Source organism: Hibiscus syriacus, unplaced genomic scaffold (assembly GCF_006381635.1).
Source record: "Hibiscus syriacus cultivar Baekdansim isolate YM2019G1 unplaced genomic scaffold, ASM638163v2 tig00013386_pilon, whole genome shotgun sequence".
Lineage (NCBI taxonomy): Eukaryota > Viridiplantae > Streptophyta > Magnoliopsida > Malvales > Malvaceae > Hibiscus > Hibiscus syriacus.
This window is the reverse complement of record NW_024062302.1, coordinates 430462-455650: the sequence shown is the minus strand read 5'-3', so window position 1 is coordinate 455650 and position 25189 is coordinate 430462. Positions and strand designations below refer to the sequence as shown.

The 25189-nt window shown below is 37.0% G+C and overlaps 3 protein-coding genes and 2 pseudogenes across 5 annotated transcripts; 3 read left to right on the top strand and 2 right to left on the bottom strand.

Moving 5' to 3' along the window:
- Positions 1 to 6439: 6439 nt before the first annotated feature.
- On the bottom strand, positions 6440 to 25027 carry LOC120206217 (protein DEHYDRATION-INDUCED 19 homolog 5-like). 3 transcript variants are annotated; one of them, XM_039205933.1, is made up of 7 exons: positions 24826 to 25027; positions 24567 to 24709; positions 23039 to 23116; positions 22512 to 22771; positions 21968 to 22078; positions 14867 to 14870; positions 6440 to 6452 (listed from the first exon to the last, which is right to left on the bottom strand). In XM_039205933.1, exons 1-5 carry the CDS (start codon positions 24899 to 24901, stop codon positions 21970 to 21972), a joined length of 666 nt encoding a protein of 221 aa, XP_039061864.1. In that variant the 5' UTR covers positions 24902 to 25027; the 3' UTR covers positions 6440 to 6452; positions 14867 to 14870; positions 21968 to 21969. The 3 variants fall into 3 exon arrangements, with proteins under 3 accessions (XP_039061864.1, XP_039061865.1, XP_039061863.1); XM_039205934.1 differs by lacking the exons at positions 6440 to 6452; positions 14867 to 14870 and having other exon boundaries at positions 21762 to 22078; positions 22512 to 22638; positions 22744 to 22771; positions 24826 to 25022; XM_039205932.1 differs by lacking the exons at positions 6440 to 6452; positions 14867 to 14870 and having other exon boundaries at positions 21765 to 22078; positions 24826 to 25020.
- LOC120206214 (putative glucuronosyltransferase PGSIP8) lies at positions 6677 to 9452 on the top strand. The gene is made up of 3 exons (XM_039205929.1): positions 6677 to 7022; positions 8162 to 8613; positions 8707 to 9452. Exons 1-3 carry the CDS (start codon positions 6757 to 6759, stop codon positions 9393 to 9395), a joined length of 1407 nt encoding a protein of 468 aa, XP_039061860.1. The 5' UTR covers positions 6677 to 6756; the 3' UTR covers positions 9396 to 9452.
- Positions 14484 to 16578, top strand: LOC120206218 (60S ribosomal protein L19-3-like). The gene is made up of 5 exons (XM_039205935.1): positions 14484 to 14647; positions 15231 to 15353; positions 15773 to 16086; positions 16218 to 16279; positions 16364 to 16578. Exons 1-5 carry the CDS (start codon positions 14536 to 14538, stop codon positions 16386 to 16388), a joined length of 636 nt encoding a protein of 211 aa, XP_039061866.1. The 5' UTR covers positions 14484 to 14535; the 3' UTR covers positions 16389 to 16578.
- On the bottom strand, positions 16819 to 18082 carry LOC120206153 (annotated as a pseudogene).
- On the top strand, positions 19426 to 20502 carry LOC120206152 (annotated as a pseudogene).
- Positions 25028 to 25189: the final 162 nt, after the last annotated feature.

Here is a 25189-nt window from a genome sequence, read left to right as displayed (position 1 = left end):
AATAATTTATTTGTCATGTCATTCACAACGTCATCAACCACCGTGGACCTTCATATTAATATTATGGACTACCACGTCAGTATTATAATTATCAACGTCGGAAAACGTTGGTCAAAGGACCACATGAAGTTTATTTTTTTGAATTAGAGATTTATATTGAGAGAAAAAATAATACAAGTGTCATGTTATATTTTTAAAATACATTAACCTTAGATGTTTTTTTTTAAAAAAAAACAATGGGAAAATTGTATCTTTCCTCACATATAGTTTTATTCTTTCTCCTATTTTTTTTATTGTATTTTCATTTTTTCTACTTATTAAACTTTCAAATTGATGTTGTTTTGATTACTATGGATTATTTAATTATTATTTTTGCATGACATATTATTTTTTTATTTAATATAAAAATAATTTTATTATTATTTTGAAAGTTGATGGTGATTGATGGTGGACGATGATTATTTTAAGTCTTTTTAAATTTAGTAATAGTAAAATATTATTTTATTATTTATTTTAAATTATTTATATATTAAATAATGATAAAATAATAACACATCATATAAAAAATAATAAAATAATCAGAGTATCAAAATAGGAATAATTTGAAAGTTTAGTGATGAATATTTTAATGAGAAAATCGTCTCAGTGACCAAAAATACCTTATAATATACGATTTTAACCAACTTTTTCCGGATTTGTCAAAATGACCAACAAAATCGCAATGCGATCGCTAATTCGCAACGCGATCTCCATTATCGCAAATTCGCGTTGCATTTCGCGTTGCGATAGTTTGAAATCGCGTTGCGATGGTCTACAGTGTCGTTGCGATTTTCCCAATTCGCAATGCGAATAAGTAAATCGCAACGCGAATTGGGAAAATCGCAATGCGATACTGACTATCGCAACGCGATAATACAAAATCGCAACGTGATACTGACTTTCGCAACGCGATACTGACTTTCACAACGCGATTTTGACTTTCGCAACGAGATAATACAGAATCGCAATGCGATTTTCAAAGTTCGCAACAGGTTTTAGTTTCGCAACACAAATTTTTTTGGTATATATCTACGCAGCAGCAACAACTCATAACCTAAATCCCTAAATCGCAACTCATTCCATCTCCATCTTTCACTCTCTCTGGCGACATCCGTTCCTACATCCTTCCCCATCCGGCAACAGGTCTTAGTTTCGCAGCTCGTTTGTTTAGTAAATTAATTTACAACCATGAAATCATCTAATGTTGATCATGTTTGGATAGATTTGTGTTTTGGAGGGTTATGGGAGAATGTTCATGGTGTTAGACATTCATTTGACTATCGCAACGCGAAAATGGCTATCGCAACGCGAAAATGGCTATCGCAACGAGAAAATCGCAATGCAAAATGAAAATCGCATTGCGATTTTCTCGTTGCGATATTCATTTCGCATTGCGATTTTCATTTTGCATTGCAATTCTCTCGTTGCGATAGTCAGTTTCGTGTTGCGATAGTCTGTTTTGCCTTCAACATAATGCAGATTGAAAATCAACAAATCAACTATTACATTTCAATCAATTAAACAAGCACAAATAAGAATTATGTACACATCAATTAAACAAATCAACATTTACAAATCATCTTTTACAAATCAATTAAACAATCAAAAAATAATAATAATTCTTATTTCTTCATAAATAATTGAATCAATGAATCAACAACTTTGTGACCCCGTACATCCATTTCACGCAGCTCACTTAAGGATTAACCTGCAGAAACCAAACATTTGCTCAAACAAGACTTCCTACACATCTAAAACCTACAAACAGCAAATTATTGAATTCTAGGTACTTAACCAAACATTTTCAAACCAAAAGGAGTATATATGTTAACAAAACTTGCATTTGACTTACCAATTAACAATGGACACTTTCATAAGGCGAATGCAGGTAGGCAGCGTCTCGAATATATTGCTCTAGCCATATAATGCCGAAACCACAAGCCTACTTCAGCTCTATCTCTATCGGTGGGAGGTAGAAACTCTGTGCTTCCCATCGTCAAACGCGCCAAGCACAAGCATACGAGGGGACCACAATCCCCTCTGGCTCCCGGCGATTGTTGTGGCGCGGTCTCGTCTCTGACAACTGTGACATTGAACTTCTTTGGCTTCTTGTGTCCAGAATGAGTCCAATAATTAATCCCATCCAAGAATTTAGCCAAATGAGAGCTCCATCCCTTGATCATATCTCTCAAATCAGACAGTGATATGTAATTTATCATGCTGTCATACACTATTATCTTCAGGGATGGGAGCTGAAGTTGGACGAGAAGCCAATGACGACGTTCCAAAACAGGGATAAACACCTGCAATCATAAGTAATAATTCATTTATTTGCGCACTTATTTATGAACACCTTTAAAAAATTTAAAAAATAAACACTAACCTTATCGACCTCCCACCATGCAGGATAAAGTTTAGCTTATCCATTGCCCAACGAAAATGATTCATCTCGTTGATTCTTCAAGTGAACTGCGTGGAAAGCCGCCGACATTATTGTATATCGTGAATTTTTTTTTATTTTTCCTAAGCTTCCTTATTATTAGTAGACGTGACACCCACGCATCGATATGCTGTTTTACAAAAAAATACATATATTAGTAAATTACATTAATTTTTAAAAAAATTAATCAAAATCATATATAAGACAAATATAAGACTTACCTCCCCATCGAAATAGCCACTGTCTTCAACCCCTAATAGCACACCCCACCAAGACCGATCAAGCAACAAAAACATTTCATCGTTGAGTTTGCTTATGTCAGTGTAACACCCTTGGCTCCGCTCATGTAGATAAAAATCAACTGCGGTCTTAGCCCAAAGGGTATTATCCATGATTGTTTCCGGTAGTTGTCTCCTCTCCACTTCAGATACCGGAAGGGTACTAGCCGGTAACTCATACGAGAGCCAACTCTCATCCATCATGTCCGGAACCGGTGGGGGTTTCTCAATACTTCGATATATTACCCCATGTGAATCGGGCTCTGGAATGGTGGGAGGGACCTCTTCAACGATGACAGTGGCCTCTTGAACGGTGGGGGGGGGGGACTCTTGAGAGAGGATAGGGGCCTCTTGAACGATTGGAGGGACTCTTGAGGGATGTCAGGTGATTCGGGCTTCTTCTTGTGGAGTATTCGCACCATTGGGGTGAACGGAGACGTAATAGCACATCCACGCCGTCTGATGCGTGAACTCCGTCGTGCAAGGAAAACCCGACGTAAAGCATCCACCTTATCGGGCCGCTAAAAAAAATTAATACATAAATCAGTAAATAATCAGACATAATATTAAACAAAGACAAATATGTTTCAAACTAGCATTGTATTCACCCAAGTCATTATTCTATCATAGTTCACAAAATGCTCAGATAACATTCCAGAAGTAAGCACTTATATAAACATTTAAAAGGACAACATATATAAACATTCCAGAAGAAGAATAGTTTACTTTCGCAACACGAAACTTAAAATCGCAACGCGAAAATGACTATCGCAACGCGGAAATGGCTATCGCAATGCGAAATGAAAATCACAACGACAAAATCGCAATGCGAAATGAAATCGCAACGCGAAACACAAATCGCATTGCGATTTTCATTTCGCGTTGCGATTTTGTCGTTGCGATTTTCATTTCGTATTGCGATTTTGTCGTTGCGATTTTCATTTCGCATTGCGATAGCCATTTCCGCGTTGCGATAGTCATTTTCGTGTTGCGAAAGTAAACTATTCTTCTTCTGCAAATTGAAACTTGAATGGATTGCATTACTTCAACCAAAAGACAAAAACAAAACCAAAAACAAATACTAACAAAAACAGTTTAGCAGTATTGACAGCAACCGAATGAATTACGAGTATGAAAAATCTTAAACTTATCTCGTTGCGTAGAGTATGAACCTCATTCTACAACGATGCTACCATCTCACGTAGCGCGGCTACCTCACCGCGTAATGTAGACACCTCAACACGCCATGCACCATCGTCTTTGCGTAAAGTACCGACCTCCTCACGCAATGCATTGACCTCATCACGTAACTCCCCTAACTCATCCCGTTGAGGTGGAGGTGGAGAACAGGGAGATAAACGTCGTGGCATGTTTGCCGGTCGCCTATCTTGCGGTGATGGTGGAGAAGAGGCTCGATGATGTGACATAATAGGTGATGGCTGTCGTTGTGGAGGTGTATAGTCGGGTCGATCAGATGATGGCTTTGGGTGAGGTGATGGCTCTGGGCGAGGTGATGGCTCCCGAAGTGGAGGCTGCTCATCAACCGTTCCATCAAAAAAACGCTTACTAGCTTGCCACCAATCAGTGGCAAGCTCAGCTTCCGTGGGTGTCAGCCTCTGTAGAGGAGTGTTGGCCTCCTAACAATATAAAAGCTCAAACAAAGTTAAACGTGTACTAGTAATAACTTGTTTATAAACATATAGTAGTATTTATGTTAACTTACATTATTTATTGTCGTATACCGTAGTAAATCTTCCCATTGCAAGGTCCGTTTCCTCTTCCAGGAAATAGCCCTGGGAATATCATTTGAAGTTTTTATTGCATATGTCTTCATGGCGGGAAAGGCCTCAAATATCCAAATCTACAAACAATATAATAACAAACATTAGTAATTGTTAAATAATTACTTATAATTTTGGAAACATTATATAAAAATTCTTACCTTAAAGGCCCAAATAAAGCCTGTCAAAGTGTATTTGGAACCATCGCCATGCAAACTTTTTCGATCATCCAAGGCAGACGATAACTTATTCCATGTAGCTTTCCATAAATACGAGCCCCACGGAAACAAGTTCCACGCATTTAGGTCTTCTACCAATTTGATTAGATCATTTGGAATAGGTTGTCTGGCCTCTCTGCCTAAAAAGCCGGCATGCAAAAGAATTAGAAGGCATACTCGGACAACGTCGACGTCATCCATCCGAGTAAAACCATCTTTCTTATTCAACAAGCTTGTCAGGTCTTCTACGTGTAGATTCGGCCTCTCCAGCTCAGGAAAACCCGGGATAGCCATGATGGGCGGGTAATGTGTCTAGTGTACCGACCTACATCATCGTGTCCGAAGCGTAGACCGGTGATTAAGCAAAACTCCTCCCGCCTAAAACACGTATACGCCGGTGGAAAATCAAACCATATCTCTTCATCACGACGTTGTATAGTCTCTGGTAGATCGCTAGTCATGGTTTGAAGAAACAGGTGTGTCAACATCGCATCTCCACCGGGATGTTGTACTTTCAGCCATGGCCCGAAGCATGTATCCTCAAACATTTTTCTTTGTGCAGGTGAAAGCTTCGACGCAATTGTTTTGGCCAGGCTGACTTTATTTCTTAAGGTCAATTGAGCCGAATAAAAGTTCTACAAAAAAAATAAACATACTAAGTTAGATATACCAAAAACTACACTGTGAAGATATACCAAAAACAATAATAAACATAAAGAGTAGTAGTTTATTCTTCAAAATTAAATTTGCAACACTGTGAATTTCGTATTTGTCTTTATTTTTTGGTTGAAGTAATGCAATTCATTCAAGTTTCAATTTGCAGAAGAAGAATAGTTTCTGAAAATGAAAATCGCAACACGAAAATGACTATCGCAACGCGAATTTGACTATCGCAACGAGAGAATCGCAACGCGAAACTAAAATCGCGTTACGATTTTCATTTCGCGTTGCGATTCTCGGTTGATTTAATAAGCAATCTAAGTGAAATGGTTAATCTATTATTGAAATTACCAGTAAACTTATCATCAATTTCAATATGAAAAACCTAATAATAATGCAAAAATTTCAAAAAGAAAATAATTAAAAAAACTAATCATCGTTGGTTGATTTGGTTGATTTTCCATTTCTGATTGTGAGGGTGGCTCTGAGAGATGGAGATAGACGGATTTCGCCGGAGATGGGGATGGATTTCGTCGGAGATGGGTGAGAGAGTGAGAGATGGAGATGGGACTGAGTTGTGATTTTAGGTTTTAGGTTATGAGTTGCGATTACGGGATATACTGTGGACGGTTCAGTGTTCCAATATATTAATATTCGTGTTTGAAATTTAAAAATAAAATACTTGGCCAGGATACTAATGGCGCTTAGAAAATCGCATTGCGATTATGTATTATCACGTTGCGAAAGTCAGAATCGCGTTGCGAAAGTCAGTATCGCGTTGCGAAAGTCAGTATCTCGTTGCGATTTTGTATTATCGCATTGCGATAGTAAGTATCGCATTGCGATAGTCAGTATCGCATTGCGATTTTCTCAATTCGCGTTGCGATTTACTTATTCGCATTGCGAATTGGGAAAATCGCAACGACACTGTAGACCATCGCAACGCGATTTTCAACTATCGCAACTCGAAATGCAACGCGAATTTGCGATAATGGAAATCGCGTTGCGAATTAGCGATCGCATTGCGATTTTGTTGGTCATTTTGGCAAATCCGGAAAAAGTTGGTTAAAATCGTATATTATAAGGCATTTTTGGTAACCGAGGAGATTTTCTCTATTTTAATTTACCTAAATACAAATGGAAAGGAAAATTTCCAAAATGCCCCACTTGTGTACTTCCTTTTAAAGGACTTTCATCGTACATTTCTCCCATTTCCTCCTATTATATGCTTTGGTAAGCTTTGTGAGGAAAATCTTTACTTTTCGGAGTTTCCTTTTGTTTTTGTTGAAGTTCATAGCCTAAAAGCTCAGATAAGAAAAAAAATAGAGAAAGTGAACCGAATGGAGAGAGGAAACTATGTCGTTACATTTTTAAGAGTCTTGCTGGTGTTGATGGCGGCGGTGGAAACGAAAGCGCTTAACGGGGTTAAACTGAAGGAGGAGCACCGGAATGCCTATGCGACGATGATGTACATGGGGACACCGAAAGATTACGAGTTCTACGTTGCTACACGTGTCATGATCAAATCCCTTGTTAAGCTCCAAGTAGAAGCCGATCTCGTCGTCATTGCCTCCCTCGACGTTCCCCTCCGGTGGGTTCGTGCCTTGTAAGAATCCGATAACACTTTCTTCTTCTTTTTATTTCATTTAAATGCTTTTTCCCATTAAATAAATCTTATACGCAAGGTTTCATAATGGAGATTGGTTAGCGAAGCACAAGCACTAGAAATGAAAACCCTTTGATTCGATGAAACTCTGTTTCTGGTCCAGTTGTAACGTCCATAATTTCTACATGAATTACCTTAAAAACAATTAATTATACAGAGGGGAAAGCAAAAGGGTATGTTATTGTTGGTAAGCAGGACAAAAAATATCTATGCCCTATTAATATATTATCTTTTACAATTAAATATAAGTAACTACGTGTTACTTATAGAAAACAGTGTTGGTTCGCTTTTGCAGAAAAAAAATTATCTATGCTCTATTAATATATTATCTTTTATAAAAAAAAATATCTTTTACAATTAAATATAAGATATTATTTCGTTATTGTATGGTTTCCTTAGAATAGTGATAAAGTGTGACGTTACCTGCTCAACTACGTGTTAAACCACTTGAAGAAAACAGTGTTGGTTCGCTTTTGCAGGGTCAACTACTGGTAAGAGTTAAGCATGGATAAGTACAAAATTAAATTACCTTACCCTTATTCCCGAGTAAGGGAGGTAGGATAGTAGGCTATTTAACACCAGGTTGAGAGTAATTTTCGTGAGAGACATCCGAATTATAAAATGCCCTCTGTGAGACTCGATCCCACGACCTTAAGGTTATGAATCTTGCGTTCTACCAACTGAGTTGGACGGTCATTTCTAAGCATGGATAAGTACGATACAGATAATATATATATATAAGAACCTGTTTATGATAAATTTCCCCGCATAAACGCACCGCCCATTATAATTTTATGAGGGTGGACGCATTCGGCCTAATTTTATTTCTAGTGAATCCACGATATTATACCATTTAAATCACCATGACCCCACACTCAATTTCAACCAGCACAAGACATGGTCTGGGGTATTGTATTGGTCAAGCAAACAGCATGTGAGAGTTGCTTGTCATGCAAAACCGCTTTAAGAAATGTCCTTTGCTTTGATACTTTCGAAAAACATGATGTTCGAAGACTATAATATTCATTATTTTAATGAAATGGAGATGAGTTTGACATGTCGTGTTTTGAGTGGCACAGGGAAGAGGAAGATGGAGCAAAGGTGGTGAGGGTGGAGAACATTAATAACCCTTATACAGGTCAACAAAAGAGATTTAAGTTGACACTGAATAAACTATATGCTTGGAGTTTGGTGGACTATGAGAGAGTTGTCATGCTGGACGCCGACAATCTTTTTCTGCAGAAAACCGATGAATTGTTCCAATGTGGGCAGTTTTGTGCCGTCTTCATCAACCCCTGCATCTTTCATACCGGCCTCTTTGTGTTGCAGCCATCACAAGAGGTATTCAAAGACATGATTCATTCACTGGAAACTGGTAAAGAAAACCCTGACGGTGCGGACCAGGGATTCATTGGTGCTTACTTCCCCGATTTGCTCGACCAGCCAAATTTTCACCCACCTTTAAATGGCTCCAACCTCGATGGACAATACAGACTTCCTCTGGGATACCAAATGGATGCTTCTTATTACTGTGAGTAAATCAGTGGTGATATTTATAATCTTGTAATGAATTGAGCTGCAAATCTAAACTCAGACTATGTTTGTTTCTTCTGCTGGCCAACAGATCTTAGACTTCGGTGGAGAGTACCCTGTGGACCAAACAGTGTGATCACTTTCCCTGGTGCACTATGGTTGAAGCCATGGTATTGGTGGTCGTGGCCTGTCCTGCCTTTGGGCATTGAGTGGCATGAAACTCGTCGCCAAACTCTAGGCTACGCGGCTGAGATGCCGGTTGTTATAATCCAATCGATCATCTTCCTCGGAATAATAGTGATGACACATGTAGCACTTCCCACTATCTCTAAACTATACTACAAAAACTCAGACAAAACCACATCCTTGATGCAAACTGCCATAAAGTTCATAGCAATCTGGTCATTTCTCGCGGCATATGTAGTTCCCTTCGCCATTATTCCTCGCACAATCCATCCACTAGTAGGCTGGGGACTGTATTTCCTCGGTTCCATCGCTCTTTCATCTGTAGCAATCAACTCGTTCATGCTGCCTGCCATTCAAGTTTTTGTTCCATTGATTGGGATTTTCGGCTCTCTTCTGGTCATGGCATATCCTTGGTACAATAATGGAGTTGTGAGAGCTTTAGCTGTTTTCGGCTATGCGTTTTGTTATGCTCCTGTTGCTTGGGGTTCAGTGGTTAAGGTGTTGGCACGTCTTCATGTCTCGGTTGAAAGGGAACAGTTCTTCCCCAAATCGACTGAATCTTCACCACCTTACGGCGTCAACAAGTTGTGCTGAAACTTGATATGCAGTGCAATGGAACCAGGACTTCAACTAGATTGTTTTTTTTAATATAATGTTGTCATTTAATTCATTTCTTCGTCACTGTACACTCCATGTATTGAGCTTTCTTTTTCTTTTTCCTTTTTTATAATACTGAAGGAAACATGCTTGACTTATGAAGGCTTGATCGCTTTCCACAAAGCTAGCCACCTCTGTCGGAGGTTCTTGATGCAATAAAACACCGATCGGACAGTCCTTCGCCATGGTAGCAAACTTGTCTACAATAATATTAGCCTTCCGACATATATGCCTTATTCTGAAATTTCAATCTGTCAATTCTCTCGGAACAGCATGATAATCCCATTATCCTTCATTGCTTTCCCAGCTCCATTAATCTTATCCACATCCATTGCACAGTCTGATTCCACCTCTATTCTCCTAAATCCAAAGTTCCAATCAAGCAGCAAAGCATCGTGAATAGACCACAGCTCCCCATTCAAGGCAGAGCAAACACTAATACTCCCAGAGAAATCAACAATCCATTCTCCATCCGAATCTCGTATAACCCCCAGCAGCAGCCATTTTTAACGGTCCTTCCATGGTAGGGTATTAATTTTAACTCAATCCATAGCTGGTCCCTTCCACCTTACTTGTTGCCTCAACAAGCTCCTACAACCTTATTCAGTCTCAGCAGCGGTAATAATGTCATTTTTTAGATGAAAGCTTTGAATAAATAAGTCCTCCTTATCAACAAAGTTGGGCTGAAGCAGGATACTACATCTTATTTTTCAAATATTCCAACGAACTATGGCAAAAAGAACTCCCGAATGTCTCTCATTCATCGGATAATTCCCTTTCCCTGTCACATTAGTGATAAACCATTCCTGAAACAGCATTGTGATAAACTCTATTTTTCGCAACAATCAAATGAAACCAAATCTTTAAGGCTAACGTGCGTCGATGGAGTGCATGGCTCACATCTTCAACTTCACTTTGACACATTTGACATCTAGTAGAGGATGTTATATGCCGACGATAGCTCTCCTTATTAGTTAACAGTCTTCCATAAAGGGTTAACAAAAGGAAAGCTTTAATTCTTTGAGGGATCTTAATCTGCCAAACCTCTTTCCACCTTTTATCATCACCATTTTGTATCGGTAACGACAAAGCTTTGTAGGCTAACTTAACCGAAAAATTATGATTAGGTTCCCACCATCAACAAGGAGCATCTTCACCGAGGGAATTATGTGGAGGACATGTAGCCGTATTTCGATTTGCAAACGTGTGCTAGGACAATTCCATTTAAACACTGTCAGTCACAACTAGCGGTTCTGTGCTATCCAACCAGTTATACCAAAAGTCTGCTCAATTACCATTTTGACCTTTTCAAAAATGCTATTTTGTATATCCCCTATACACAAGTCGAGCATTTCCAAAGTCTGGAACATACTTGAAGCCTAATATCAACATGAACACCATCAGGACATCGATACTTACTCATGAGCACCTTTACCCATAGTTTATCAACCCTTGGATTAGTTGCATTCCAATTTTAATAATGAACGCCTTATTTTGAATCTCTGAATATTTAATAGCCAAACTGTCCATCTCCTATGCAAGTTTAATTATGTCCCATTTAAGCAATGCAAGAGTATTCGACCCCTCAGCTGCATTCCAAATAAATCTACGAATTAATTTCTTCATAGTCGCACAAACTCCTTTTGATAGCACGTGGACTGCATAACATAAGATGGTATCGCCTGCAACACAGCTTTTGCTAGGGTCATGCCACCTGCAAAAGATAACGTATTAGAAACCCATCCCGATAATTTCTGCTCCACTTTTCATTAAGGTACTTGTACTGGCATTCGTCACTGAACTATGAAACACCCAGATATTTCCCTAGGTTATTAACCATACCAAAACCGAAGTTTTAGGCTATCAAGTTCATATTGGCATCAAAATTCTTAGAGAAAAAGATTTGTGCTTCTTCCGTGCTCAAACGGTGGCTAGAGCATACACAAAAACGCTCCATTACTTCTCTAATAACCATCACTTGATCCATGGTAGTATCCGCAAAAAGCATCAAATCGTTCGTAAAAAATAAATTGGAGATACCAAGACCACTCCTCAAGAGATATATTTGCTTTCAGTCTCCACTAGAAATGCGTCGGTTTATAGCATGACAAAGACGCTCCATGCATCAAACAAATAAATACAGGGACAAAGGATCCCCTGTCGAATTCCTCTCAAAAGCTTGAAACTCTCTTAAACATCACCGTTCCAAAGAATCTGTGTGGAAACTGACTTAACACAAATCATGATCCAACGGATGAAAATAATTGGCAATCTCACTTCAATAAAAGTTTCCTTAACGAAGTCTCATCCTATGCGGTCATACGCCTTTTCAAGATCTACTTTAATCGTCATCCAAGCCTTTGATCTTTTTTATTATTAATAGAATGCACCACCTTTTGAGGAAGAATAGTTATGTTCCTACCAGGAACAAAACTAGTTTGGTTTTGTGTATCCAATTTGGCAACAGGGGCTTCAGCTGATTGACTAGTAGTTTGGTAATTACCTTATAGGACACAATACACAAGCTGATGGGTCTAAACAATGAAATCATCTCTAGAGCGTCCATTTTTGGAATAACCACTAAAAGCGATTTATTAGCCCATTCAGGAAGCTCTCCTTTGTCAAAGAAGCCGGTCACAAACTGAAACATGCTTCTCACAAGAATGCTCCAATTTTTTTTTTGTTGGTAAAAACCCACTTGATAACCATCCAACCCTAGATCTTTGAGAGGATCCATCACGAACATCATTTGCCGAATTTCTTCTGCGCTCACCAACCAGGTTTTAAAACATCAATTTCACTATTTCCCTATTCTTTATATAATTTAAAGGTCATATTCAAATATTGATACTACACTTTTCTCAAATTTTGGATTTTATTATTTTATTTTAATTTAGCATAATCTGACTTATTTCTTATAAAATTATTTTTTATTTTCATAAAAAATATTCTCTTAAAAAAAGGTTTGGATTTAAAATTAGATTAAAGTTGAATTTGAGAGTCAATTAGACATTGACAAGATTGAAGCACCCACAAGATATCCAAATTTAATATTTTTTAAATAAATGTTGTATCAATTTTGAAATTTACGAATACTAATTTTCTTTTAAATAAATGAATGATCCGTATAAACAATCACCTTTGCCCCTATAAGATAAGATCAAAATTTTTCAAAGGTAAAAGTAAGAACAAGCAATTCTTTCTCGGTTGCGGTATAGTTGTTCTGCTCATCATTCAAGGTTCTGCTCGCATAATGTATGGTATGGAAGACTTTGTTCTTCTGTTGTCCCAGCACTGCACAAACAACATGATCACTTGTGCCACACATTAGCTCAAAAGGAAAGTTCCAGTCAAGTGCTCTAATAGTGGGAGCATTCACCAATTTCAGCGTAATACATTCAAAGGTAGCCAGAGCTTCATCATCAAACACAAATTTTCTGTTTTGCTCTGGTAATGGGTAAAGTAGTCCAATAATCTTCGAAAAATCTTTTATAAACCTTAGGTAAAATCTAGCATGCCCAAGAAAACTCCTTATTCCTTTGACATTGGTGGGAGATGGTAATTTTTCAATGACTTCCACTTTGGATTTATCCACCTCAATGCCACAATGTGAAATATGATGCCCTAGCATTATGCCTTCTGTTACCATAAAATGACACTTTCCCAATTGAGAACAATATTTATTTCTTCGCATTGTTTTAAAGCGGCAACTAATTTGGCAAGGCACTGGTCAAAGCTTTGGCCCATGATAGAAAAATCGTCCATGAATACCTCAAGGAAGTCGTCAACCATGTCGGAGAATATTGCCATCATGAAACATTGTTGGAGCATTGCATATACAAAAAGGCATCCTTCAAAAAGCGAAGGTTCCATAAGGACAAGTGAATGTAGTTTTCTCTTGGTCTTCCGGTGTAATTGCTACCTGATTGTAGCCACTATAGCCATCAAGGAAGTAGTAAAATGCTTTGCCAGCAAGCCGATCCATCATCTGATCAATAAATGATAATGGAAAATGATATTTTCTTGTGGCCTTATTGAACTTTCTATAGTCCATACAAATTTTCCAGCCAGTAGTTAAAATGAGAATTCCTTAGAGCCATCTTCGGGTGCTGAATGAGAGAAGGAATTATTAGTATTGTCGATCGATGGATAGTTGGTTGTGGCATATGGATTGGGGTTTATATATTCATATTGTTTACCCATTAGGATATAAAAATATTACAATAATTGATGGTATGGGAAAGACTTGGGTGAACGATGGAAAATCATCAACTATGCATCATTATACATATTTAATATCTAATTATCAAAACGAGACGTGCAAAACCCAACCAAAATTATATGATATTATTACGAAAACGATGATCGTACCAATGATAGATGTATCTGATATTTGTATAATTTCATGTTGATTTTTGGCTTTGGTTCGCCAACTGGTTAGAGCTCAATTCTATACTACAAGCGTCACTATTTTGCTGCGAACATTATTAGCATCATATTTTATATAAATCCCTATGTTTATTTATTATCTTTTACTACACAAAAGTTTGATTACCAACAACACGAACCAACTTACCTTATGATTAAAGTAATCGTTATTGTTCTTAGAGTTCACGGGTTCGATCACAAGTGGTTGTATCAAAGTGATTGAACATTTATTGTCAAATGATTAAGAGTATTTAAAATAGATAGTACTTTGTAATCACCTTAGCTTAATAAAAAAAAAGTTGATTACCTATATCTAGCAGAGAAATAAGCTTTGATTACCGCTAAAATCATTCAATAAGTTCAAAACGTATTATCATAAAAAAATAATTTCTTACCTGGAATTGGAAAATACATAAAACAAGGCCAATGGCTTCTTTTCTTAACAAAAATCAGGCCAACAAAAATATTTTGTTTAAGGCCCTAAATCATGGGCTGCAATTGAAAAACCGACTTCTAACCCGGTCCAAACAGGAGGCACATATTGTTCCAGGCGACTGCAAACCCTAGGGTTAAAACGGAGATCATATAAACAGGGCGCTATCACCATCTCTTATCCTTCTCCGCTACCAAAGAGAGAAAGAGGGAGAAAATGGTTTCTCTTAAGCTCCAGAAGCGGCTTTCAGCCAGCGTTCTAAAGTGTGGAAAGGGTAAGGTTTGGCTCGATCCAAATGAAGTCAACGAGATCTCCATGGCCAACTCCCGTACGTCTTTTCCGTCTCTCTTTTCCATCACCGCCCCGAGTTTTTCTTTTCTTTTCATTTTCGTTATCGTCAGTTCTATGTTTAAATATAGTTTGATCTTGGTTTCGCATCTTTTGTTGCCAAAAATATGCTGGAAAGGAAGCTCGGAACATATATAAATAATCAGCTGCTCGAAAAATGAAAGCCGAGAAGCTAAAGCTTTAATTTCCAGGAATTGAGTCTATAGTAACCTCTGTAATTCAAATCTCAATTTAAAGCGCGTTATTCTTGATGATTTTTCATGTAATTTGTAATGGCTGTAGATAGCGCATATTAGCATCAGGATATGTGGACTAAGTTTGTGATTATGCCACTGAAGAAGTCTTACTTTTCTCATTTTCCAAATGAAAATATTACTTTGGTTGAACAAAGGATTAATTTCTTGTTTCCTCTACTGATATGTCTATATAATTAAGAGTATAATATTGTCTCGTTGAAATTATATTCGGGAATTTTATTTTTACTAAAGCAAAATGAAAGGATTTTATACCTTTCTATTGCTTATTTTTCTTCATTTTTTTCGTACATGAACTGAAAAATGCAGGCCAGAACATTAGAAAGTTGGTGAAAGATGGTTTTATCATCAGGAAGCCAACCAAGATTCACTCTCGATCTCGTGCACGTCGCATGAAGGAAGCCAAGAGAAAGGGACGTCACTCTGGATATGGTATGTTATCTATGCATGTTTGTGGGATTAAATGGACTTAGATGCTGAGTACATTGGTTGAAATTGGTGAGTTAGTGCATACTTGCACCTTATAATGTTGGAATCAGGACATATTCTTGATTGAAATTGATGACTTAGTTATGTACTTAATCATGGGAAAGAAAAATCAAACTTTTTTCCAACTAATTATGATGATCTGAGTTTATGTCCGAGCATATTCTTGGGGATGTCCAAATCATATGAGAAACGAACGAAATGGACAAATCATATGAGAAACGAACGAAATGGAGTATCATTCAAATTTTTATCCTGCTAGGGATCTTTTGTTAGCCATCAGAAAGTTGTGATGCATATTTTGTAAAATATATTTACTGAATTTAATTTGGTTTGTTACGGCTTTACTCTTATGCTGATTCTAGGTAAGCGCAAGGGTACAAGGGAAGCAAGGTTGCCCACAAAGATCTTGTGGATGAGAAGAATGCGTGTTCTCAGACGCTTGCTTCGTAAGTACAGGGAGTCAAAGAAGATCGACAAGCATATGTACCATGACATGTACATGAAAGTCAAGGGTAATGTTTTTAAGAACAAGAGAGTCCTTATGGAGAGCATCCACAAATCTAAGGCTGAGAAGGCCAGAGAAAAGACTTTGGCTGACCAGTTTGAAGCTAAGAGAGCTAAGAACAAGGCAAGCAGGGAAAGAAAATTTGCTAGGAGGGAGGAGCGGTTGGCCCAGGTACGTATTTTTTTCTTTTTCTCGATTTATTGTTTGAATGCTATTGTCAATAATGTTGTCAGATTCATGCATGACTTCTTTTCATCACATGTTATGATACCGTTTTTCATTTTTGTTCTTAATCTCCTCAGGGGCCTGGAGGAGGAGATAAGCCAGCTGCAGCACCTCCTGCTGCTGCTGCTCAACCAGTAGGGTAAGTTTATCTTTCTGAATCAATTTCTTCTCCAAAATGATCAATCTTCAAATGATGTATTTGTCTCCCATGTTTCTTATTCAGTGGTTCTAAGAAGTCCAAGAAGTGAGGTGACCTCCCGAAGATTAGCGAAGAACTTGTGAACCATGAGTTTAGATGTGAACATGTCTAAGTAGTTTCTTTTTTTCGTCGAGCTGCTTTTGGTTTATATGAACTTGTTTAAGTTGGATTAAGATTTCATGATTTTGTTCTCAGTTTACAGATTCTTTTGCTTGCTTTTATTTGGCATTTAATTTTTATTTGGTTTATTGATTTCTAAATTCGCTCGTCCATTCCTTTAAAACGTTGGTTATGGGTTGAACTGGTAATATCATAAATATACAAGTTTTTAGTTGATATGGGAATAAAATGTTATAACCAATATCACTCGACTTATTCAATGTTATGAAATGGTTACTGGACACTGGTTATGTTATTTAGTCAAATAAGTGTAATGATAGACTTGATCTTCAATTTTTATACAATGTTTTGATTTGGTTTTAATTTTTTTTTAAACAAATAGCCCTTCGCATATAAATAGTGAGTCCAAGTCCTGCACCGCCACTATTTCCACCAGATCCCCTTCGATGATGTGCAAAATTGGTGAAAAGATTTGGCATATCATGTGGGAACACCACAACCAGAATCCTTAATCTGCCAGAATAGATGGATGATACGATCAACAAAAGCTTCGGAGAACGCATCAATGGTAATTCATTGGAATGCAAGCCATAAGAAAACCCAGGATATGCCATCATTGAATATCCTGAATGGCATGATTCGAATGGAAATTTAAAGCATTAGACAGCAATATATAATCAATAGATGCCTTGAAGCCAAAAAAAAAAAAAAAAAAACTTTAGTATGCCTACAAGATCATATGGTCAAAAATCTAAATAGAAGTAAACTGAAATGAAAGTAAAGTTCAATGAAGCAATTGAGAACCTGCACTCGCAAATAGAAGTGACCTTGGGCCGACACTGGGTAAAATTCTGGAGGTTTCCAGTCTCTTAAAAGACTCTGGTTTTGCAACAGAAGCTATAATTGAAACATACCACTCCTTTGTGAACTTCACAGCATTACCCACGAAATTTAAAATGGTTTCTCATCACCAACAGCAAACATTGGCAAACCAGAATCATAGTCAGAGATAGCTTCTTTACAGACGCGATCGGCAAATCCTAAAATGCAAAAATATCAACACCAAAGTCCAACTGCAAATGCAAAACAAAAAGAAAAAAAACATTTCCTTCATAAAAAATATATAAAAAATGTAAATCCAATTAACTACCTCTTTGAAGATTCCATGAACATCAAACATCCAAATTCTAATGCTATGTTATTATCTTCAACTCTACCAAGATCAGAACATCATTGATTAGGGTTGCCAAAAGGTTTCTACTCTTTAGCAGTAGCACTGTCTCGATCATAACTCGTCGCCCCGGAGTTAGCTCGGTCTCCAGAAGAAGGGAACACAATGCAATAATTGCATGCATCGGTGTTCGCATTTCATGGTTCATTACAGCAAGGAAAGGAAATCGTTTCGTGCATGAATTGCCCTCTCAGCCTCTCGACGAGCCAAGTCTAAATCAACATTTTGCTCCATAAGCTGATCACAAGCCCTCATAGATTCCTCCAGAATAGAGGCATGAGATAGAGCAATGGCAACCTGTACAAATACTGCCATAAGTTCAGGGAGGAGTCAAGTTAAGAATCAAAGGCTCATAAATCGTAATAAGTAAATAATGTTTTCTAACTAGGAGGAGAAGACAAAGTCCAACCGTTAGAGCGTTACAAAAGTAAATTTATAAACTTACAACCAAGTACATAATCAAAACCCAAGGTGACAGTGGGGGACGCACGTTCATATCCTGAAATTTTCTTAATTACAAATGATTATAAATTCTTAATTACAAATGAATTGTTCTGTTTGTTACAAGTTCCAACGCGTAGAGAGTTAGGTTTAATTATGCTAATTAATAGTGGGGTTTTTACTATGAGACTGTGACTTGCATTCTTGTGGTCCTAAAGTGATAAGAAGATTAGATTTATCTGGTTTGTAACAACGTTGCAGTTGTTCAAGCTTTATTTAATTGAGAGTTTGAAAGAGATTTCATTATATATTTATTTACACTTGGTCAATTTTTTACTTCGTGACATTCATTTGTGTTTCTTTTTCTGTTTATTGATTTGCTAGGCAAAATATAGGGGATGGAAACTCTTGAAACGGATTTGAGCTCGTATTATTGTCTCAGTGATCTTTGGAAATGTTTTAGAGAGTGGAGTGCATATGGTGTTGGAGTCCCGCTAGTGTTGAGCCGGATTGATTCTGTTAAGCAATACTATGTTCCTTACTTGTCAGGCATACAATTGTATGTAGATCCACATAGGCCCAGGTCATCTTCTTACTGCAATGTCCTTCCTAATTTTCCCCTTTTAATGTGGTAGTTGGAGTTAATGTTTTCATTATGTCAGATTGCTCTCTTAACTACATGGACGCGCTAGATTTTTATACATTACTGGTTCTTATTGCTTCCTCTATTACAAATGACAGTAAGTTATATATTGATGGTTGATATATATACACACACACACATATAATTTTCCATAATATCTGGCAACAAGAAACCTTGGATGCTCTCTTTAAAGAACCTAACTTGTTTGAGGATGATTTGTTGGGTTTTCTACATAATGCATCCACTATTACAATATGCATTGCAAACTGATTCTTAATGTTAATTTGACTTGTTCTCTAGTTGCTTTCTCATTAACCATGGAATATGCTTCCCATACTTGATTTCTGGTGAATCTTGACATTATACTTTATACATCCTAAAATGCACCTTAAAAGTAATGGTTGCTTAATAATCATTTATTTATGATGCTACATATGATCTCTGCACAAATACCACTGCCTTGCTTTACTCTCGTCCTTGGGTGTTGACACTGTTTGTTATATCTTATTGTGTGTACTGGTTGAGCAGCATGCAAAGAACTGTATGCCTGAGACTAGGTGATATGTATCTAAAACGTTTGTAGCTTTTGAGTTTCCTTAATCTGCAAAAACCTGCCAATCTATTCAACTATCAGGACTAGTGAGGAAAGCAATGCCAAGTCTTTGAGAGAAACTAGTATTGCTGGAAGAAGCGACTCTGAAACAGACAGGAGAGTAAAAGGCGGTGTTGATGAAGCTTGGGCACAGGACAACTCCCAGAGTATGAATATATCACATATGGGTTCTCTAGTGATGAAGCTGAGGTTAGCAAATCGACTCAGCAGCCGGTTTTTAAATACTTTGAACTAGAGCAACCACATGACCGAGAACCTTTGTATGACAAGGCAAGTTCACATGTGGTGATTTACAATGTAAAGTTCTTTCTCTTCAAATGTTTGTTCTGACTAAAATGCTTGTGACACCTTTTTCTTGCCCACCAGATTTCATGTCTTGCATCTCAATTTCCAGGGATCAGGATTCACAGGTGCTCTGAACTATTGCCAGCAAGTTGGATTTCAGTGGCTTGGTAGGACATCTTATCCTTCTAAAGATTGACCGAGTCACTGCTCTTTTAAACTTCATCTATGTTTGGTCATATTATTTTTGGTCTATAGGTACCCAATATACAGAATACCTATGAGTCCAACCCTACAAAATCTGGATGTATCTTTCTTGACCTTCCACTCTTTGTCAACACAGTCTCGAAGTATACCTCTTTCTCTCTCATTTATGATCATGGGGCATGTTGTCGGGTGCTTAGTGTTCCGTTGAGTTAATTTTGTTCATTATTTTACTGCCGGTACAGTTGAAAATCAGCTGCGGTATCCTGCTTCTAGTAGTAGGAAAGTCATTGGTGTTGATGCATCTACAAATATCCCTCTACCAGTTTTTGGCCTTGCTTCCTATAAGCTGAAAGGTTCAATTTTGACTCCCGTTGGTGGCCAAGAATGGCAGCAAGCAAGCTCTGTTACAAGCCGCTGACAATTGGCTGCAATGTTTACAAGTCCAGCATCCTGATTTCCACTTTTTTTTATCACATAACCCACAGTGGAGATAACAAAGGTACCTTGATTCTCGGTAACCGATCTTTTCTGTAGTTTGGGGAATCATAAAGGCTCAGTCGGGATGATACTTGGTGACGAATGATATAGTTTACTTGAAACTCTCCTAAGAAGCAGCTTGTTTTTCAGCCTTACTATGATTCCATAAGTTCCCACTTGATGCAGCTGTGTGCATGAGGATGCTCGTGGTCGCTTTGACTTGATGACGGAAATGGAGGCCAGGTTTTGCTACCAGACTGCATTCATTAAAATTGGCAGGTGTCGGAAACGATACGTACAAGGCAGCTATTTTGCAACAGGAAAATACGATCGGCTCATCGGAATCCTGATCATCACACAATTGTTTGCTGTGTGGCTGGTTCAAGTAAGTTCAAGTATGTTCTTGGTACACCTGTAAATTATTAACCAAAACGTTGTTTCTCTGTACCGTGTTTATTTGATAAATATTTAGGAATTTCGATGAAAATTCCGAAGCCTATACTGTATCCACGCACCGTAGTCCTTAAAAAAAGATTGCAAGAAAGAAAGGGAAAACAAATGGGTTAACAAAAATTAAACAACCATGCTCAAAGACATGAGAACCTAAATCCAAACAAACAACAAAGTAGGGGGTTGGTAGCAACCATTCGTCGGCCAGCATCATGACCAAAACAGAAAGGTCCCTAATTAATATTTTATCTAAATTTCATAGGTTAAATTAAAAAGTAAACTCATCTACTAACACGTCACATCATCAAACTAACATAAGTTAACGTCTCATTGATCACATCTTAATTAAAACGAAACGAAAGTGATCATATATTATGTTTTTTAATTCAATGATCATAAATTTATAAAATTAAAACAAAAGTGACCATTTGTGAATTTACCCTTTTTAGTTTGATCTTTAAATTGTTAATAAAATATTAATATGATACTTAAAAATTAGATAAAATATCATTTTGATCTCTAAATTTCATATAAAATTTAAATTTAACTAAAATCTTCCTCACCCGTCATCACTAACTATTATAATATGTTACCTTACTGATATCACTGATAGTTGAATTACAAAATTTTTAGTTTATATTTTTTATTTTTCTTAAACATGAATTTAATATTTGTTCAATAAAAAAATATCTCAAACTCCACAAATATATATATTAATTCAAAAGTTTTTTTTATAAAAGAAAATATCTCAAACTCGACAATTATAAATATCAATTCAAAAGTTTTTTTTTATAGAAAAAAACAGGTGCGACATTCAAGTAAAAGGGGTAGACCATAGCACGGCCATTATCATGGCACTCACTATTACTGAAATAATCGTTCGATTTTACTAAATACCTATGAAGCTATACAATCGGGTTTACTAGCAAATGTAAGCCTTAAGCAAAGCTGATACAATGCCTTTTATGAAGTGATGCTTTAAACTGGAAAAACACGAGTCTGATCTCTGCTGGGGCCTTAATTGATAAAACATCAACCCATTAGATAAATTACATTACATTCTTAAATCTATCCCTAGCTTCTACATTGAAGTATCAGAACGTTCAACGCAAGATCATGGATGATGGCCCGTTTGTTAAAAGAAGTGGCAGTCCGTCTTTCGCTGATCATAAGCCACCATCGAAGATGGTTGATAACAATAGCCCTTGTACAAACTCACACTTGTTTGCCTTCTCCCAGTGCTCCTTATCCGACAACGGCAATGGGTGAACATCTCTGTACACAACATAAAGGCTATCATGAAGTTCCTTCCAGTTAGAGGGAGAGAACTAAGTATTAGTCACTAGTAGGAGAAGGGAAAACAGAAAGGTAAAATCATATCCTGATACCATTAACAGCCAAAGGCAACAAGTTCCAGAAGTTGTTGGGCAAAAGAAATCAATTAGAAAAAAAACATAAGATCTACTTGACTGTATGAGCTGCCATTACCCTGGGTAATAAATCGAAGAGCCCTCAAAACACATGCTTTTCATTCTTATTTTCCCATCCCAGAATTTAGAGGAAAACAAGATCTCTCATTTTCATGTAATATAACTCCTCAACCCTTTGAAAAAGAATGACACAATCATGCTGTTACAGCACAGTATTCAAAGGGTGTTGCTTAGCTCAAACAGTACAGAAAATATCTTAAAAATAGATAAAAGCATACTTTTCTATCATTTTCGCATCTGAGCCTTTTTCTTCCAAGGTCACTTCAGTAGAAGAGGCAGGCTGTACACTTCCGGATGAATCAGCGGGAGGTGCACTGTAAAGAAATGAAACCAACGGATCGGGTCCTGTATTGGAGGAAGAAAGTGAAGACCATGACCTGGAAAGAAGAGATTGATAATGCGCATCATGCAATTCCTTCCTCAAGGAAGAAAGAGGTGACAAAGAGTCGCCTTTATGAAAATTTAGTTTGTGGTTACTGTAATCATTGGTCAAGGGACACAGATCATAAAACTCAAAGAATCTGGCCTAAATTATATTTTAAAAAACCCTCAAAGCAGCCTCATGGTCATACATAGAAAGTTAATATCTAAAATGGACCGGTTCAGAGAGATTTAGTAAAAGAAACAGGATGTCATGAGAAATGATTCAAGCACAATGACATAATCTTGAACGGGTAGTTGAAAGAAAAGGGAAAAAGAAATTAAATAAGCAAAATCTTTCAACTAAAAAGTAAAACAAGGATATCTTGAAAATATTCCCGTGTTGTGTTGTTATGTGGTCAACCATGTTCATACCCACTCTCTGTGCACAAACGGGGCATACCTGCAATTATAAGGGATACTGATTAACTGATCTTAAACATCATTTACATCTAAACTGCAATTAAAACTAAAGTATCTTTAAGTAACCCGATGAGGCGATGATTCAGAGATTCAATAAGAATGCCTTTTGGTAAGGTCAGCACTAAACTTGTTCTTCTCAAACAGAAGACTTCATATCATGTAATAAGTATATTAAGGAAAGTTCTGTTAACTATAATTTACACTGATAATGTACAAAGTCTTAACTCCTGCCAACAAACCAACACATATACAAAAGAGAGAGGGAGAGAGAATATGGTCTCCCAAGTCCCAACTTCAATAAACGACACCAAACTACATAAGCTTATAGGGCCTCTAGAATATTATGAATGAATGTCAGTTTCAAAAATGCGATAGTTTTGCTGTGCAGCCGGGAAAACTAAAGCGAACTTGCGTTGGATTTTATCCTAAAATGTTTAACTGTTTACTCTAAAAAGTTACACAATTGGTAATAATCTCGGTTACAACCGAGAATGTTACATTGTGGCCTGTTTTAACCTAAAATGTTACCATGTCTACTCTAAAAAGTTACATAATTGGTAATAATTTTGGTTACAACCGAGAATGTTACATGAGTTTATTGACCAACTTTTTAGATTGGAACTAGAATAGTTATGCAATTTATATGATTTGTAACAGAGAACATAATATTTTTGGTTACAACCTAAAATGTTACCCAGTTTACTCTAAAGAGTTACGCACTTGGTAAGTCTTTCGGTTGCAACCAATTGCAGCCTTTTTTTTTAGCCTTATGTTAACCGGTTTTATTTTAGAACCCCTCAAAAATGGGCATTATGTATGGACTAATAATAAAAGACAGGTTGCCATTAAAAGCATGAAGATGAGAACAAAAATTGTCCAGTAGCTTTAGCAATCATTCATTCACTAACAGTGAGGGAAGAAATTAAAAGTCATATAATTTGGGCAAGAAGGATGAAGCCAATGATAATCATATAAGCTTCCATGGGTAGAAAATAACAATTTAAGCCAGACAAAATTGCAAGATGTTAGAAAGTGTTCATAAATTGAGTCACATTAGTTTGATAATACTGAATAAGAATGAGGGAAAGGAATCGAGTAACATCTATTCATCAATCCAAGTTTCTAGCTGGATTACCAAACACTGTCCGATGCCCGACTCTCTTCCCTCAAGTGGAAAAGGCATAGCAATGAAAAAGGGATCCGTACAACAGAATTCAAAGACTTGACCGAGTTTGGCCTTCTTTTGCTGGGTCAACTTATACACAGGCACTAACAGACCCCCCTTGTCTAACCATTTTTGACCGTCGATTACCAAACTAAAGCATATCCGGGAAGTGTAAAACGTTCCTTAAATATCAATTCTAACAATCGTTCAAAACAAAAGAAAAATTCACGCCTAACAATAAATCCAGAAAGGGCGTAGTGCATACCCTATAGCCAGCTTCAAGATGATGCTCCTCGTCGATATGGCAGCACAATCCAAGTAAATCAAAATCCTCCGAACAGTACGGGCAGGGGTATTCCGTCATCAATTCATCATCTTCTTCAATCTCTTCAAAATCAATACAAAGATCTGCTTCCAAAAACAATAACACCCCACTCGGTAACCGCATAAAATCAGGAAAACAAAAACTCAAAATCAAAATCAAAAGCAACAAAAAAAAACAAACAAACAAATAAAATACCAACCACTATGGGATTTAAGAGTGGATTGATAGCTCCTAGATGGAGCTGAGAAGGAAAAACTCCAAGTATCATCCTCCATTGAAATTTTAGATAACTCTCTAAACTGCAGGTTTGTTTAGAAAAGAGAGAGAATCTAACAGGGCAGCTTCTTAGATTCCTCTTTTTCTCTTCTTCTTCCGCCTTCCTGGTTTAAGAAGAAAGAGCGAGTAAAAAACGAGGAAAGGGGAAAACGGGGGAATTTTATGGGTAAACTATATGACCATCGAACTATATAGCCCATTTTCATTTTGATCACAATTTTTTAATTCTTATCAATCAGATCAAGTTCCCTAATCATATAATTTGTTTAGATTTAAATCCCTAAATA

Excerpts from the sequence above, each read along its gene's own strand:
- LOC120206214 (XM_039205929.1), top strand. The coding sequence starts at position 6,757 with ATGGAGAGAGGAAACTATGTCGTTACATTTTTAAGAGTCTTGCTGGTG. Across the intron at positions 7,023-8,161 it reads CTCCGGTGGGTTCGTGCCTT|GGAAGAGGAAGATGGAGCAA; the intron begins GTAAGAATCCGA and ends TGAGTGGCACAG. Across the intron at positions 8,614-8,706 it reads AATGGATGCTTCTTATTACT|ATCTTAGACTTCGGTGGAGA; the intron begins GTGAGTAAATCA and ends GCTGGCCAACAG.
- LOC120206218 (XM_039205935.1), top strand. The coding sequence starts at position 14,536 with ATGGTTTCTCTTAAGCTCCAGAAGCGGCTTTCAGCCAGCGTTCTAAAG. Across the intron at positions 16,087-16,217 it reads GGGAGGAGCGGTTGGCCCAG|GGGCCTGGAGGAGGAGATAA; the intron begins GTACGTATTTTT and ends TAATCTCCTCAG. Across the intron at positions 16,280-16,363 it reads GCTGCTGCTCAACCAGTAGG|TGGTTCTAAGAAGTCCAAGA; the intron begins GTAAGTTTATCT and ends TTTCTTATTCAG.
- LOC120206217 (XM_039205933.1), bottom strand. The coding sequence starts at position 24,901 with ATGGAGGATGATACTTGGAGTTTTTCCTTCTCAGCTCCATCTAGGAGC. Across the intron at positions 23,117-24,566 it reads ATCTTGAAGCTGGCTATAGG|GTATGCCCCGTTTGTGCACA; the intron begins GTATGCACTACG and ends TTATAATTGCAG. Across the intron at positions 22,079-22,511 it reads GATGCGAAAATGATAGAAAA|AGATGTTCACCCATTGCCGT; the intron begins GTATGCTTTTAT and ends TGTTGTGTACAG.